The 17,767-nt window shown below is 51.0% G+C and overlaps 1 protein-coding gene across 1 annotated transcript in view; it reads right to left on the reverse strand.

Annotated features, from left to right (window-relative positions):
- Positions 1–17,767, reverse strand: part of HUWE1 (HECT, UBA and WWE domain containing E3 ubiquitin protein ligase 1) — a 141,855-nt gene that overhangs the window by 49,063 nt on the left and 75,025 nt on the right. Inside the window, exons 37-51 of the mRNA XM_056867056.1 lie at positions 17,474–17,743; positions 16,140–16,292; positions 14,611–14,738; positions 13,310–13,391; positions 11,870–12,046; positions 11,284–11,443; positions 10,310–10,668; positions 9,333–9,528; positions 8,617–8,784; positions 4,858–5,006; positions 4,325–4,391; positions 3,517–3,731; positions 2,844–3,055; positions 902–1,084; positions 139–311 (exon numbers count right to left, since the gene is read on the reverse strand). Of these exons, the coding sequence (XP_056723034.1) occupies positions 139–311; positions 902–1,084; positions 2,844–3,055; positions 3,517–3,731; positions 4,325–4,391; positions 4,858–5,006; positions 8,617–8,784; positions 9,333–9,528; positions 10,310–10,668; positions 11,284–11,443; positions 11,870–12,046; positions 13,310–13,391; positions 14,611–14,738; positions 16,140–16,292; positions 17,474–17,743 (2,692 nt within the window). The remainder of the gene's footprint in view (positions 1–138; positions 312–901; positions 1,085–2,843; positions 3,056–3,516; positions 3,732–4,324; positions 4,392–4,857; positions 5,007–8,616; positions 8,785–9,332; positions 9,529–10,309; positions 10,669–11,283; positions 11,444–11,869; positions 12,047–13,309; positions 13,392–14,610; positions 14,739–16,139; positions 16,293–17,473; positions 17,744–17,767) is intronic.

Consider the following 17,767-nt stretch of genomic DNA (forward strand, 5'->3'; position numbering starts at 1 on the left):
CTCTTTAGATTCAGTTTCCTAGCAAGGGAAGCTGTGAGGAGGCCAAAGTGGACAAGCTTGGTTATGGCAGCTGTGCCGGGCGGTGAAGAGGTGCCTGGCTGAGACCGGTGGAACCCGTTGCTAACGGACGTCACGTACCTGCGTCTTGCTGGCCGCTGTTGGTGTCTTGCACCGCCCCCTGAGCGTCCTGCTCAGCCTTGCTCTTGCTCGACGCGCTCTTGCTGCCAAAGAGACTGCTGGGCTGGTTGACAATCCGTGACAGCGTCTCCAGGGGCTTCAAGGCTGCGTTCACTGTGTTGGCCATATTGGGACTTTGGGGGGAAGAAAAACAGTGCACACAAAACACACGGTGAGCTCCCAGATCTGCGAACAAGGGCTTTGATACCAAGTCCCAGTTGTTACATCTCCTGCAAGGAGAAGGGAAGGGTTTCATATTCTAGCTTCCTCTGTGTGATGAGATTAATTTTACCCTGCAAGTGACGCAGGCTTCATTTCTTAAGGCTAATGAAAAAGAAGTATTGGGTTTTATATGCTGATTGTCTCTACCTTTTAAGGAGAATCAAACCGGCTTTCAATCTCCTTCCCTTCCTCTCCCCACAACAGAAGCCTTGTGAGGGAGGTGAAGCTGAAAGAGCTCAAAGAGAACTGTGACTAGCCCGAGGTCACATGGCAGGCGTCATGTGGAGTGGGGAATCGAACCCAGTTCTCCAGATTAGAGTCCCCCGCTCATGTGGAGGAGTGGGGAATCAAACCCAGTTTCCAGATTAGAGTCCACCACTCTTAACCACTGTGCCACGTTGGAAACCAAGCTCTGAACAGAACCTATGGGCTCTCTGCCCCCTTCACCACCCCGCCGTCAGAGGAGCCCTGACTCCCCCTCATTAGGGAATAAGCCCAGCACCTGGACAGGTCAAGGCTGTGAGGCACTCTGGCCAAGTCGTTGACCAGCCCCTTCTTGAGGAAGAGGCGGATGATGTTATTCATGCCGTTGTGCTGCGTCTTGGCAGTTGCACTGCTGTAGAAACTGGAGGTGGACGGGCACGATTCCATGATGGTGCTTATTATGCACATGACGGCCTGCAGCCTGGAAGCAGAGAAGGCAATGTTAAAAGCACAGGCGTGTGTGGGGTGTACATCCCCCGCCACTCACCCCCTAATCGGAACAATCCCATGGGCAGCACTTATTCTCTCTCTCGGCCACTCAGTTTCCTGGGGGAAAGTGTTCCCTTTGGCGAGCATCCTGGGCTCCTTGGAAAGTGCTGCATGTGCACTCTGACACCAAGAACTTACACATGGTTTGGCAGTGACCCGCAATGGAGACCACGGCTCAGTGGTAGAGCCTCTGCTTGTCATGCAGAAGGTCCCAGGTTCAATCCCCGGCATCTCCAGTTAAAGGGACCAGGCAAATAGGTGATGTCAAAGACCTCTGCCTGAGCCGCTGCCGGTCTGAGTAGACGATACTGACTTTGATGGACCAAGGGTGTGATTCAGTAGAAGGCAGCTTCATGGGTATTTGGAGAAGCATGGCTCAGTGGTAGAGCCTCTGCTTGGCATGCAGGAGGTCCCAGGTTCAATCCTTGGCATCTCCGGTTTAAGGGACCAGGCAAGTAGGTGATGTCAAAGATCCCTGCCTGAGACCCTGGAGAGCCACTCCCAGTCTGAGTAGACAATGCAGACTATGATGGACCACGGGTCTGAATCAGTATAAGGCAGCTTCATGTGTTCATGTGTGTTCAACACTGGGCTGGGGACCACCTCTTCTGGTAGGCCCGCCCTAGAGGGCATCACGCTCTGCTAATAACAACTTCCTGGTGGTCTCTGGCCCAAAGAGGGTCCGGCTGTCCTCGACAAGGGCCACCGCTTTGGGGTCCCCTGATTGACAGAGTCAGAGCTACAGGGCTGCAGCCTTCATCCGCCCACCCCAATCAGAATATGCCTCGCTCACAAAGAACTTTTTCAGTATGCGATTACTGCAGCTAGAATTGTCTGTGCGACACGCTGGAAAGCCAAGGAAATTCCAGAGATAACTGAATGGATCACAAACTATTTGACTATGCTTCAGTGTCCAGACTAACACAGAAAACTGATTGATGATTTTAACCAGAAGTGGCAACCACTCTATGAAGAATATAAGCGTAATTAGTTTGACTAGTTTATTGACCAGTGATAGACAACGTCATCATAATAAACAAAACTTATCATTGTTTATAGATTAGATATGGAGTTGACATGTAAATGATAACATAGGATAGATAGAAAGTTGCTTTAAATACTTGTACTAAAAATGTGATTTATAGGTAACAGGTAATGATATGTCTAAAATGACTAAACTGAGGCTATCGTATTTTGGTCACATTATGAGAAGACCATCATGCTAGGAAAAGTTGAGGGAAGCAGGAAAAGAGGAAGACCCAACAAGAGATGGATTGACTCAACCAAGGAAGCCACAGCCCTCAATTTGCAAGATCTGAGCAAGGCTGTCAAAGACAGGACATTTTGGAGGACTTTGATTCATAGGGTCGTCATGAGTCGGAAGCGACTTGACGGCACACACACACACTACAGCAAAAGTGGCAGTGGAGACACACACACACACACACACACACGATATGACTTAGCGATCAAAGCTTAGTTTAGGGGAGACAGGCACTCGGGAAGCCCGAGCTTTGATCTAGAGAGTAAATGTGCTTAGAGAGGTTTGATTAAGAGTGTATTGTATAGGCACAGGCATGATGTACTTCTTATGTGATTTTTCAAACTGGTTTCCCCCGTTTTTCTTTTCTGTACCCCATATATTGGGGGGGAAAGAATATGCCTCGCTCCCCTGCCCCCCCCCATCTTACCTGGCATGTTTCTCCGTGCTCTCCGACATGGCTAGAGCCCGGCCCAGGGCTGCCTTCACCTCGTTCACCAGGGCCACCTGAGCGTCTGTGCCGCTACCCGCCGCAGCCAGACTAGCCAGGAAGAGACGAGCCAGAGCTGGCGTGTCTTTGTCTTCCGCATTCTGCGTGTGAGGGAGCAGGTGATCCAAGACGAAGGCCAACACACTACAGTCCTGAGGGGACAGCAGGAAGAGGTTGGCTGAGTCCAGAAAGCCTCACTCCCCTCCATCGCAGCCAAAGTCCCACCACCAATCCACTGCTCCCCCCACCCACCCTTCGGATTTACAAGAGAAATCATAATCCTTTGCTCTTTATACAAAAGAAAAACAGAGTTGTGCTGACTTGTATGTTCATCGAGTGGTCTTCTGTGCAGGCTGGCCTGCGCATGTGCTGTCCCCATGTAGGACTGCACAGAAGCCACAAAGATGAAAAACAGTGTGGCACTTACCTGTAACTGTTGTTCATCAAGTGGTCTTCTGTGCAGGCACACGTGGGGACTGCGCATGCGCTGGCCAGCCTGCGCAAGTGCAGTACCCATGCGGGACTGCACAGAAGTCACGAAGATGAAACTAGAATTCTCTGGGTCAGGGTCCCTTGAAGATGTTTGGCTAACTCCCCTTCTGGGGTCGCTCACCTCTTTAATGAGCTCAGACTGCCCCACGGTGTAGTTGTAGTTGGCGATTAAGGTTGCGATGCCCACGTAGGAACGCACAAGCTCTGCCAGCAGCCGCAGGATAGTAGAGGTGGGCATGAGCGGTTTGCTTCCCTTGGCCTTCTGCTTGTTCTCCTCTGCTGCCTTATCACCCTCTTTATCCTTCTTATTTTCCCTCGAGTCTTCAGGAGTGGAAGCTACGGGGACGGAAGTGGAAAAGATTAAGCCGCGGAAGACCTACGGTGTCCAAAGTGCCTTTGGACAGATAAAAGGAATTCTTCACACAACGTAGAGTTAAATTGGGGAACTCCCTGCCCCAGGCCGTGGTGATGGCTGCCAACTTGGAAGGCTTTAAGAGATGAGTGAACATGTTCATGGAGGAGAGGGTTATTCATGGCTACTAGTCCAAATGGATGCTAGTCATGATGCACACCTATTCTCTCCAGTGTCAGAGCACTGAGCCTATAATATTAGGTGCTGTGGAACACAGGCAGGACAATGCTGCTACAGTTGTCTTGTTTGTGGGCTTCCTAGAGGCACCCAGTTGGCCACTGTATGAACAGACGGCTGGACTTGATGGACCTTGGTCTGATCCAGCATGGCCTTTCTTATGTTCTTATGTTAATGCTGGGAAGACACTGAGAGGTCCCATCTGAACAAGAAAAAACCAGATGGGGCAATAGGATCGGAAGACGCTGAAGTCATAGACGTATGTGCATGAAGGTTTTTCTACTGGGGAGGCATTAAGACAGAGCTTCAGTTCTCTGTTCAGGGGAAAGACGCCACTTACCGTCTCCTTGGGAAGTCCCAGACGGAGGAGTCTCGGTTGCTGCACTATCAGCTGCAAAGACCTGAGCCTAGAGAAGAAGAAGGAGAAGATGATGAGCAGGACAGGCCCTTCAAAACTGCCTCAAGCGACAGGAGCGGCGGATCCCTGCAAAATTCCACCTGTGCCGAACTTCACAGGCTTTCGCTGCTGTTTACAACTAAGGAAGAAGGGAGGGCCGGAACACACAGAGCTCCAGTCATGAGAGACAAGAAGACAGGAGGAGTGGGGAATCAAACCCGGTTCTCCCGATTAGAGTCCCCCGCTCATGTGGAGGAGTGGGGAATCAAACCTGGTTCTCCAGATTAGAGTCCCCCGCTTATGTGGAGGAGTGGGGAAATCAAACCCGGCTCTCCAGATAAGAGTCTCCCGCTCCTAACCATTACACCAGGCTGGCTCTCTATCTGGTCAGGAGGCAGTACCGATTCCCAGCTGCCCCAGAAGGAACGGGGCCAGATTCAGGACAGTGGCTGCCGAAGCAGATCAGAGAGACTCACGTTGATGCCGAAGCCGGTCTGGGAGTCAAAGTCGCTTCCCTGACGGGTCAAAGACCGGTACTGCTGGTACACATCGTCGCCCATGTCTTGGAGGATCTGGCTCACCTCCTGGTTAACGGTGGTCGCTTTTGGCTCTGACTTGTCTGTGGCTGAGGGGGGAAAAGGAAAGCTCAACGGTTGCTTGCGCTGATATGTTTCAGTGAGCTGTTACTTCACAGGAAGAACACCCCGTTCCCTAGACACCACGACTTGCTGAACAACAGTGCACTTCATCAGGTGGGGCCGTGGCTCAGTGGTAGAGCCTCTGCTCGGCATGCAGAAGGTCCCAGGTTCAATCCCCGGCATCTCCTGTTAAAGGGACTAGGCAAGTAGGTGATGGGAAAGACCTCTGCCTGAGACTCTGTAGAGTCGCTGCCGGTCTGAGTACTTGAAGGGCTATCATATAGAGGATGGTGCCGAGTTGTTTTCTGTTGCCCCAGAAGGTTGGACCAGAACCGAGTTAAAATTAAATCAGAAGAGTTTCCGTCTAGACATTCGGAAGAACTTTCTAACAGTTAGAGCGGTTCCTCAGTGGAACAGGCTTCCTCGGGAGGTGGTAAGCGCTCCTTCCCTGGAGGTTTTTAAGCAGAGGCTAGATGGCCGTCTGTCAGCAATGCTGATTCTATGACCTTAGGCAGATGATGAGAGGGAGGGCATCTTGGCCATCTTCTGGCACTGGGTGTGTGTGGAGGAGGTAGTTGTGACATTCCTGCACTGTGCAGGGGGTTGGACTAGATGACCCTGGTGGTCCCTTCCAACTCTATGATTCTATGAGTAGACAATACTGACTTTGATGGACCAAGGGCCTGATTCAGTAGAAGGCAGCTTTGTGTGTTCATGTGAGGGGGTGAGGGAAGGGGTTACACATTGACTGGGTAAACATGAGCTCGAGTCGTGCTACAGAAATGAGATTCCTAGACATCCTACATGACTGTGCATTGGAACAGTGGTCACAGAGCCACAGTAGCAGGTTGCTAAAAGCATCAAGGCAGGTAATAAACACTTCTTTAAATATATCTGGAGCAGGAAGCAGTTGGGCCTTTGGATGACCAAAGAATAAAGGGATTGCTAAAGGAATATAGGGAGGTGGCAGAGATGCTCAATGAATTTTTTGCTTCTGTGTTCACTGTGGAATGCCACAACCATTATTTTCAGGAAGGGAGTCTGCAGAACTGAGTCAAATTGAGGTGACAAGAGATGACAAGTTCTATACCTATTACAGAAGAGGGCAACCAACCAAGGTGATTAGGGGTTTGGAGCCCCTTTCTATGACTGAAGGCTGAAGGGGGACTTTTTAATTTAGAAAAAAAGGTGACTAAGGGAGGACTTGATAGAGGTTTATAAAATTATGCATGGAATGGAGAGAGTTGACAGAGAACTTCTTCTCCTTCTCCCAAAATACTAGAACTCGAAGGCAACCAATGAAGCTGATGGGTAACAGATTCAGAATGGCAAAAGGAAATACCTGTTTACACAGAGAGTGATTAAAATGTGGCATTCACTGCCAGAGGGATGTAGTGATGGACGCAGGCAGAGACAGCTTTAAAAGGAGTTTAGACAGATTCATGGACAGTTCTATCAGTGGCTAGTTAGCCATGGTGACTAACTGGAGCCTCCATGTTCCAAGGCAGTCAACCTCTGAATACCAGTGACCAAGGGCAACAACAGGACATAGGGGACTTGAATTTCCAGAGAATCTGGTTGGACACTGTGTGAATCAGGATGCTGGACAGGATGGACCACCGGTCTAATGCAGCAGGACTCTTCTAATGTTCTTATGTTAATACTGGGTTCCTGAAGAAGCTGTCTTCGCTGCTTTTGGGGGGGGGGAAGCTGCCTAGCCAAAGGGAATGCCAAAGCAAAACCTTCTAAAGATTAAAGAAGTGCGTAGGAGTGTGATTCCGACAGCTAAGGCTCTGCACCAGCAGAATACTTGGCCCAGAGAGCATACTCTGGCTCTGGGCAGATTTCTTCATTTACATGGAAAGCCGGACTTTGTCAGGGAGCTTTGACTCTTGAAAGCTTATACCCTGAAAATCTTGTTGGTCTCTAAAGTGCTACTGGACTCAAGCCCTAAATGGTAAGCCAAGATTCTTTTATTTTACCGGTATTAAATTGAGATGCAATTACTTTTTTTAAAGTTCCATTTTTTTTAAAAAAAAAGTTCAATTTATTGCTGCCGCTATACCACCATTAAACTGGCACACTCGTTTCGAGAGGAAATTTCACGCCGTGAAGTCCAAACTGATATATACTCAATTACAGGAAGCATGAACTCTGTCCTGCTAGCTGAACAACGAAAGAACAAGAAGGCAAAGGTGGCTGATTAAAAGTTACGTGGCACCGGTAACATCTCAGTCAAAGGGTACCAAAACCAGGAAGTCAGACAAGTTTCTAGGACAATAAGTGAAAAACAGAAGCCTCCAAGAGGGGAAAATCCAAGATTTCTCAATCTAACCAATAATATGAAGTCAGCTTCTGTCAAAAAAAAGGGCAAGTGGGTAGATGAGACGCTTCCCTCCACTTTTTTGAACGGTATCGACTTTATATTATTGGCTAAACCAGGGGTCTCCAATGTGGTGCCCACTGATACCTTGCCTGGTGCCTACCAAGTGTTTTTTAGAAAGTGGGCAGGACCAGATGGGGCTCTTGCCCAACAGGGTTTCTGATTGGCTGTGCAGATCAAAATAACATTGTTTCAGCAGCAGTAGCTGCCATCCCAGTGGCTCAGTGATAGAGCTTCTGCTTGGCATGCAGAAGGTCCCAAGTTCAATCCCCGGCGTCTCCAGTTAAAGGGACTAGGCAAGTAGGTGATGTGAAAGACCTCTGCCTGAGACCCGGGAGAGCCGCTGCCAGTCTGTGTAGACAATACTGACTTTGATGGTCCCAGGATCTGATTTGGTAGAAGGCAGCCTCATGTGTTCAATTCTAACTGTATTTTAGGGGAGGGGCTGTGGCTCAGTGGCAGAGCATCTGCTTGGCATGCAGGTCCCGGGTTCAATCCCCGGCATCTCCAGTTAAAGGGACTAAGCAAGTAGATGATGTGAAAGACCTGAGACCCTGAGAGAGCCGCTGCCGGTCTGAGTAGACAATACTGACTTTGATGAACCAAGGGTCTGATTCAGTATAAGGCAGCTTCATGTGTTCATGTCTCTCACGCTCTTTATTTATTTGTTGGATTTATGCTGGGCCAATGCTGGGCTCAGGGCGGGTAACAACAACATGATTATAAAATGCAATAAGACATTTGAGGCCATACCATGTTAATTAAAGCTGAACCATTATCTGGTTAAAAGTTTAAAATAGGGCAGATGGCGCTCAATTTCGGCCCACAGGCTCTTTAAGGCAACTTGGAAAGGGAAAGCAAGGCTCCCTCATTTAGGTGGTAAACAGTAAAAGGAGGGGGGTGGAATAGGGAGGCCAACTCTGATGTAAACTGTTGCTGCCTTCAACCATAGGCCTAGAGGAACATCTCAGTCTCACAGGCCCTGCAAAACTGAGTAAGATCCCGCAGGGCCCTGGTCTCAATCTGAGAGAGAGTTCCGCCAGACCCTAGAGAGCCGCTGCCAGTCTGAGTAGATGATATTGATTTTGATGGATTGAGGGTCTGATTCAGTATAAGGCAGCTTCATGTGTTCACCCTGGTGGTCCCTCCAACTCTATGATCCTATGATGCTAGGTACAGCCCTCCCGTCCACCTCTTCGCAGGCAGTCCTGTACCTTCATCAGGGGCATGGTAGGCAGCCAGGGCGTTCAGCATGTCGTAGATCACCTCCTTGATAGTATCAGGTATGACGGGGAGTGGCGAGGGCTTCACGGGAGTGGTTTTCACCAGCTGCACGGCGTTGGGGCCCTTGATCCGCAAGTTCTCAAACTCGTCATCTGAAGCTTGGGGAGCAAAAGGAGAAAGAATAAAAAAAGAAATAGAGCAGCTGGAACTGGAAATCGGACCCAGGGAAGAAGTCTGAAGAAGAGTTGGTTTTTATATGCCGACTTTCTCTACCACTTAAGGGAGAATCAAACCGGCTCACAATCACCTTCCCTTACCCTCCCCACAACAGATGCCTTGTGAGGTAGGTAGGGCTGAGAGAGCTCTAAGAGAGCTGTGACTAGCCCAAGGTCAACTAGCTGGCTTTGTGTGTAGGGGTGGGGAAACCAACCCAGTTCTCCAGATTAGAGACCGCCGCCTATGTGGAGGAGTGGGGAATCAAACCTGGTTCTCCAGATTAGAGTCCACCACTCTTAACCACCACATCACACTGACTTTGTATACTGTGCGCGTGAGCAAGAAACTTCTCTACAGGATCCGCTGCTCCCAGAATCCAGAGCTTCTTCTGCCCCACACGTGAACAATCAAGATTCTGGTTCTGACCCCATGTGCATCCAACAGCATTGGCCTGGGCACCGTGGAACCGCCAAGGTTCTGGATTACTTACCAGTGACAGATCCACGGGGAGCAGGCAAGGCGATGCGGATGCAGCTGTTGGCCACGTCGGTGAAGATTTCTGGGTTGCGGCAGGCAGCTGGCCCAAGCACCCGCAGGATGTAATTGATCTCCCGAGAGCCCAAGCTGCCCGACACAACTCCTGAAGTGGTGCTGCCTGCCCCACTGGTTGCTGCTGAGCGAACGACCTGTAAAAACAAAGAAGAGTTGGTTTTTATATGCCGACTTTCTCTACCACTTAAGGGAGAATCAAACCAGCTGACAATCGCCTTCCCCTCCCCACAACAGACACCCTGTGAGGTAGGCGAGACTGAGAGAGCTGTGACTTGCCCAAGGTCACCCAGCTGGCTTCATTTGGAATCATAGAATCATAGAGTTGGAAGGGAGCACCAGGATCATCTAGTCCAACCCCCTGCACAATGCAGGAAATTCACAACTACCTCCCCCGCACACCCCCAGTGACCCCCACTCCATGCCTAAAAGATGGCCAAGATGCCCTCCCACTCATCATCTGCTTAAGGTCATAGAATCAGCATTGTTGACAGATGGCCATCTAACCTCTTCTTAAAAACCTCCAGGGATGGAGAGCTCACCACCTCTCGAGAAAGCCTGTTCCACTGAGGAACCGCTCTGTTAGAGGAGGAGTGGGGAAACAAACCCAGTTCACCAGATTAGCCTCCACCGCTCACCCAGATCACCAGATCAGAGTCCACCGCTACAAACCACCGCTCTTAACCACTACGCCATGCTGGCTCTCAGGGAAGAAGAAGGGAAGAGGAAGCAGTAAGTCTGGGGACTGGCACGCGAGAAAGCCAACTCTGATGGATAAGCCCACTGCTAACCTCGGACAGGAAGTCCAAGGAAACCACAGTGGCTCACGCAAGACAAACTGGCCACACCGGAGAGATTAAGGCTTCGTGTTTGCCACAGTGTAGTTTTAGCATACCGAGAAAGGAAGAAGAACCATACCTTTTCCATGGTGTGATGCAACGTGCAGGGGTCTTCAATGATGTGCCGGAAGAGCAGGGTGACCAGAGGCGTGAAGCCATTGAAGCCGGAGCTCTGCGTCAAGCCCAGGATCATGCGTGTGCTCTTGAGCTCGGCAAACATCATGGCGTACTTGTGGTGGCGGGTGAGGCGCAGGCAGAGGCGCAGGGTGGCGTGCAGTGTGTCCGGGTCCACAGGCACGCCCAGCATGCTGACGCAGGCCCGGATTAACACCATCACCATCTCCTCCGCCAGGCCCTGGATGAGGATCTCCGAGGGCTTGGCCTCGTCGGAAGGTGCTTCCTTCTCCAGAGCCAGGCTGTCGACGGGTGCGGGGCTGTCTGGTGGGGGGAAAAACAGGGAAAGTGGAAACAAATCTGAGAAGGAGAAGAGTTGGTTTTTATATCCCGACTTTCTCTACCACTTAAGGCAGAATCAAACCGGCTTACGATCAAACCGGCCTTCCCTCCCCCTCCCCACAACAGACACCCTGTGAGGTAGGTGGGGCTGAGAAAGAGCTCGAAGAGAGCTGTGACTAGCCCAAGGTCACCCAGCTGGCTTCGTGTGTAGGAGTGGGGAAACAAATCCAGTTCACCAGATTAGCCTCCACTGCTCATGTGGAGGAGTGGGGAATCGAACCCGGTTCTCCAGATCAGACTCCACCGCTCCAAACCACCGCTCTTAACCTGGCCCCTTATAGAACATCCACTTGCCAGTTCTTGCTGAACGACATTACAACTGATGTTACGGTGAAGGTGGCGGAGGTTTGGGCAGAAATTGTTAAGGTTAAGATTCAAACTCAATTTTAATCTAGATATGTATTATCTGTTTATCTCTGACCTTGTGACCATCAATTTTATTATGCCAATAAAAGTTCTTTCTGATTCTGCTCTTAACCACAACACCAGTTCTGCCCTGCTGCTTTCTAGAGAGCCCAGCAGCTGCACGTTCTGTACCATTGGCCTTCTCCTCCTTTGGTTTGCTTTCGGCCTCCTTCCCTTCTTCCAAGGTTCTCTCCAGCTCTTGTCCGTTGGCCTCCTTGGTACTCTTGTTTAGTCGGGGTACCCTGAGCAAGGTCAGCATCACCGGCCGCCTGTTCCCAGTTTCTTCGTTCACCTGAAGATTGGGGAGGGGGAGAGAGGGGTGTAAAGGGATTAAGAGCTTTTCCAATCATGTGCTTACCCCAATCCAGCCACCACTACGAAGAAGAGTTGGTTTGTATATGCCGATTTTCTCTACCTTTTTTAAGGAGACTCAAACCGGCTTACAACCACCTTCCCCTCCCCACAACAGACACCCTGTGAGGTTGGTGGGGCTGAGAGTTCTGTGAGAACTGTGACTAGGCCAAAGTCACCCAGCAGGCTTCATGTGTAGGAGCAGGGAAACCGGCCCGGTTCACCAGATTAGAGTCCGCTGCTCATGCAGAGGAGAGGAAGAATCAAATCCGATTCTCCAGATCAGAGTCCACCGCTCGTAACCACCACACCACGCTGGCTCTTAAGACCCAAGAGGACAGCTCTGATGCAACTTAGAGGGACGCACCTGCACCATTGTGGTGAACTGCACTGTGTAGCGCCGGCGACCAGCAGTGAAGCGGACGCTGGTCTCGCCCGCTTTCCACGCCGTATCGATAGTGCTGTTGTTGCTTGCGCTGTAGCTACACCAACGGCCGGAGCGATCATCGAACCAACGCCAGTTGTTGCCATTGGTCTGGAGGTACTGGGAGGGAAGAACGCACCCACCTGTCAGCGCCCAGAGGTACTAAATGTGCCAGAACCTACTACTGTGGGATGGAGGCCGCAGCATCACCAGGAGGCAAAGCGAGGGGAATGGCTCAGGCAGTGGTGGCAGGAGGACTGCCCAAACCGAGCTCCATGGCACCATAAGAAAGGCCCTGCTGGATCAGACCAAGGCCCATCAACTCCAGCACTCTGTTCCCACAGTGGCCAACCAGGGGCCTCTAGGAAGCCCACAATCAAAATGACTGCAACAGCATTATATTGCCTGCGGTTCCACAGCACCTAATATAATAAGCATGCTCCTCTGATCCTGGAGAGAATAGGTATGCATCATGACTAGTATCCATATTGACTAGAAACCATGGATAGCCCCATCCTCCATAAGAACAGCCCTGCTGGATCAGACCAAGGTCCAGCAGCCTGTTCACTGTGCCTCTAGGAAGCCCACAAACAAGATGACTGCGGCAGCATTATCCTGTCTGTGTTCCACAGCACCTAATATAACAGGCATGCTCCTCTGATACTGAAGAGAATAGGGATGCATTTTGACTAGTAGCCATGGATAGTCCTCTTCTCCATGGAGTTCCTCTTCTGATTGTCACTTGCATAAGCATTTTGTAAATACAAAAGCAAAATACAGTGCTGCAGTTCTGGAGGCCTCCCTTCAAAAAGGATGTGGACAGAATGGAGCGGGTGCAGAGGAGAACGATGAGGAGGATCAGGGGCCTGGAGACCAAGCTGTACTACTAGGAAAGGCTGAGGGACTTGGGAATGTTCAGTCTGGAGATGAGGAGGTTGAGGGGGGACAGAATTGCCCTCTTTAAATATCGGAAGGGCTGTCACTTCAAGGAGGGCAGGGAGCTGTTCCAGTTGGCAGCAGAAGACAGTAATGGGTTTAAATTGCAGGGGGAATGGTTCTGGCTGGATATTAGGAAAAATATTTTTACAGTAAGATTTGTTCGACAGTGGAATCGGCTACCTAGGGAGATGGTGAGCTCCCCCTCCCTGGCAATATTTAAGCAGCGGCTGGACAAACACTTGTCAGGGATGCTCTAGGCTGATCCTGCATTGAGCAGGGGGTTGGACTAGGTGGCCTGTATGGCCCCTTCCAACTCTAGGATTCTACGCCCATACTAATTTCTGTTTCCCACACTTGCACTGCCCTGTGGCCAGAGTATGTCTTCTTCCCACCCTCCTTGGCGAGAGGCTATGCTTCGCACACCGCCACCTCCTGAGCACATACCTTGTTCATCTGGGCCCTCCTCTTGGAGGAGATGGCCGTCTTCTCATAGAAGTCGATCAGCAACAGCACCGGGGTGATCCACCTGGGAAAAGGCAGGCCCGTTAGTCACAAGTAAAAGATGCTGGGGCAGTTCAGGGGACGGCAGCTGCAGTGAGAACCACACCCAGTCAAAGGAGAGAGAATACAGCACAAAGACTTTCTGGGCTCACTGCTTTCCAGCCAGGCAAAACTTGAAAGATATGGAGGAGGGAAGCGCAATCAATCCAAGCAATGCATTCTCTGTGACCGAACCAGGATACATATTTCTCACAGCGCTTCAAAAAGAGCCTAACAGGCCATTCCTGAGGAGGGCCCCCGAAACCTCTTAGGAGGCGGCCTGACCCCGATGCCGGCGTAAGTGCGTGTAATCTCGCAATTACACGCACTTACGCCGGCGGAGAGGCCAGGGCTGCCAGCGGAGGAGAGCAGCGGGATCACCCCTCGCCCCTCCGCCGGTGTGGCTTTTCCGTGGCGCAGAGAGGCCGCGCCGGCGCAGGGGGGCATTCCGGGGGCAGGGGGAGGAGCCGCAGGTTAGGTGGCTCCCTATCCCCTTTCGGCCCGGTGCGCTGGCGCCTGGAACGGCTGTGCTACGCCTGCTTTTGAGAAGGCGCAGCCTCGTTGTTCCCTATGGGGCAAAAAGCCCCGTGGCTGCGCCTCTTCCCCACTGTTCCCCTACGCTGTGAACTCAGCAATGGGCTGATAATCTCTTTTCAGATTCAGAGCAGCTGTTCTTTTCTCTTCTCAGACACACCGATGTTGTTGTCTCCTATAGAGTGTCACACTTTGCCTTAGCAGCCAAGAAAATTCAGGCTAAAGTTGTTTTTAATCAGGGTATTTAATGCATTTAACGACTAGCATTTTTTGGCCTGACTGTTTTAATGTTATTATTTATGACCAGGTTTTATATGACAGATTCTAATGGCCTTTGGCCGCAAACAATAAACTTTATCATGTCGTATATATTCCACTGCACAGTAGGGTTGCCAAGCTCCAGGTGGTGGCTGGAGATCTCCTGGAATCACAGCTGATCTCCAGGCGACAGAGATCAGATCCCCTGGAGAAAACGGCTGCTTTGGATGGCGGACTCTATGGCATCGTACCCTCCTGGGTTCTCTCCCCTCCCCAGCTCCACCCCCACCAAATCTCCAGGAATTCGGGCAACCCTGCTGCACAGCCAGAGCTGGAGTCTGCCATAACACTTTTTCCAACTGAACACCCCCCCCTTTGCTTGACCCCACTTTTCGACTGCAAGCCTTGCTTACTTTGGCGTTTGTACTTCCTTCTGCTCCTTGGCTGCTTGCAGGCAGGGCTGCACCACTTCCAGCAGCTTGATCAGGATGTTGAGAATGCTACTCGACTCCACCACTCGAGCACACGGCAGTTTCAGCTCCTGCAGGGAGGCAAAAGCCGAGAGGTGGGTTCCCAATGCAACAGGCAAACGGATCAGGGGATAAACTCACTATCATGCTAAAGCAGGGGTGGGAAATGTCAGGCCTTGGGGCTGTTTAAGGCCCACGAAATCATTTGGTCTGGCCCTTTGTGGGTCCTTGCAGATCTCTAGCTCAGAAGGATCTGAGACTGGAGATCTGCCCCCTCCTGTGGACAGGAATAGCCTCTATTCAAGGCGGATGTGAGTTTGTTTTGCTGAAAAAAGGAACCTTTTTCCCAACTTGCAGAAGAGTCGTTAGCTATGGAACTGCTAGGACCGCCCAAGAAACTGTGTTAACCCTTTCCCACCCGGGCTGTGGAGAAACGTATTCCCTCTGTACTACAAGAGGGCTGGGGGCGGAAGTGGCGAAAATGGAGGGGTTAAAGGGGGCAGGGCCAGAATGCACACAGGGGGGGTGAGTTCTTAGCCAGTGTGTCCTCATTTCACCCCTGCAGGCGGAGGTAGAAGGAGCTGGCTGTAGAATTTGGCCCCGACCATGCGGAGCAGGAGCAATGACCATCCTGTGCCACCAGGTGGACAAGTGCACCATCGGTTGGATGCCTGCCTGCTTGCTCGCGCCAGGGGGATCCATCTGGGGCAGCTGCCTGCTTGGGGCTTGGTTGGCTAATTTTTGTTGATAATTTTGTATAGCCCGCGAATAATGTTATAAATATCCAAATGGCCCTAGGCGGGAAATAAGGTTCCCCACCCCTGTGCTAAAGTCTTAGCCAAAAGTTAAAGTGGTTATCGCCAAGGGTATAGTGTAATAGGTAAAGATCCCCGGTGCAAGCACCAGGTCATTCCTGACCCATGGGGTGATTTCACATCCTGACGTTTGACTAGGCAGACTATGTTTAAGGGGTGGTTTGCCAGTGCCTTCCCCAGTCGTCTACGCTTTACCCCCAGCAAGCTGGGCACTCGTTTTACCAACCCCGGAAGGATGGGAGGTTGAGTCGACCTTGAGCCGCAGCCACAGAATCACCTGATGGCTCTAGCATCTAAAGGTTAAAATAATGAACCTGAAAAAATAACTAAATAGGCTGGGTTGTTGAATCTTCCACAGACAATCACTTAAACCAGATATGTCAAATTCAATTGTTACAAGGACCGGATATCACATGAATGTCATTTGGTTGGGCCGGGCCATGCCTCGCCAGCCCAGATCAAGAGCAGAGGAGGGGGTGGCTGCCTCGTGGGCAGGATAAGAGCTCTCAAGGGGCCGGATCTGGCCCACGGGCCTTATGTTTGATACCCTGACTTAGACCATTCGTTCAAGCATGACAACCTCTTTGTTCCCTTCTCCCCAGTTATGGGTCACTGTACTGGCTGTTGCGTGGGACACCGTTACTCTCCTGGCCTCACCTCAAAGAGCAAAGTGAGCAACAGGATGCGCGTGGCCAGGTTGGAGGCCTGTGGCAAGGTGGCCATCTGGCTGATCCACTCCGAGACGGTCTTGGTGTCGCTGGTGGTCAGGGGCAAGGCCGCTTTGATCAGCACGTCGGCAGCTTCCCATACCTGCCAAAGGGAGGACACATTGTCAGCAGAGCAGAACAGGCGCCAGAAATCATGCCTGCCCCAATCCATTTGCAAGACCTCCAGGGAAGACGATGGCATCAAGAAATATCTAGGAAAACTGTCAAGAAGCCTACAATACTAGACCCAGCTCCCAGGGGGCTGGAAGAAAGCCAACTTCTTCAGAGATGCTGAGCACAGCAAGAACAACTATGCTCGACTGCTCTGAACCCTCCTTGACCCAGTCTTGCTTGCGCTTCATTCATGCAAAAAAAAAAAAAAAAAAAACTTTCCAGTAGTACAGTAACTCCACTCGACGCTGTGCTAGTTAACACGCTATCACCCCAGGGCCATCTCAAAAGCGGTCATCTTCCATAATAGATAGAAAAAACTGTACAACACTTTGCCTGACGGATACATGTCTATTTCACCACATTCATAAGAGTCATTGCGGCTTCTCACCGTCTTCTGCCTTGTCCACACTGTGCGACTATGCATTTCCTTTTCCTCTATCACAAATGTGATGAGCATGTGCTGACCAGCCCTAGAGGGCTACCATACAGATCGTACACAGCCCCAGTAAGAAGAAGAAGAGTTGGTTTTTATATGTTAATTTTCTCCACCACTTAAGGAAGAATCAAACCAGCTTACAATCTCTTTCCCTTCCCCTCCCCACAACAGACACCCTGCGAGGTAGGTGGGGCTGAGAGAGCTCTAAGAGAGCTGTGACTAGTCCAACGTTACTCAGCTGGCTTCAAGTGTAGGAGTGGGGAAACCAACCCGCTTCACCAGATTAGAGTTCGTCGCTCATGTGGAGGAGTGGGGAATCAAACCCTGTTCATCAGATTAACGTCTGCTGCTCATGCGGAGGAGTGGGGAATCAAACCCGGTTCTCCAGATCAGACTCCACCGCTCCAAACCACCACTCTTAATCACTACAGCAGGCTGGCTACACCACCAAGCAGAAACCATTCACTTCCCAGGTTCTCAAAAGCCATGCTCCAATCTAAATTTGCAGCCAACAAGCAAGGGAGATTTTTACAACAAACAGCTGGAATACTCCTTCCTGCATCAGAGTACCTAGGATATATCACGGTGCTAACATCAGAGAGCCCGAACGCTAAAGCACAGGAAGTGACTGTGCTGTCAGAACGCTTCTGAAGAAGAAGAGCAGACGGCCTGACCTGATTCACCACTTGCTTGAGAATCATGTCCCTGTAGTCGGCCCCGTTGCGCTTGATGGCCGTCATGATGAGGTCACAGACGCGGTACACTGTGTCTGGCAGCTCGTCCAGCAGGTGGAAGCAGCCAGGAAGCATGGTGTCAGTAAAGTTGTGCAGCTCCTCTTGGTCCAGGGGTTCGGCGTCCTGGAACTTCTCCAGGCACTTGGCTTCTTCCTCCTCCTGCTTCTCCCGGGCCTTGCGCTCCTCTTCCTCCTTTCGGCAAGCTGCCTCCTAGAGGGCGGAAGCAGCTCGTCA

The sequence above is a fragment of the Euleptes europaea genome, chromosome 1 (genome assembly GCF_029931775.1).
Source record: "Euleptes europaea isolate rEulEur1 chromosome 1, rEulEur1.hap1, whole genome shotgun sequence".
Classification (NCBI taxonomy): Eukaryota; Metazoa; Chordata; class Lepidosauria; order Squamata; family Sphaerodactylidae; genus Euleptes; species Euleptes europaea.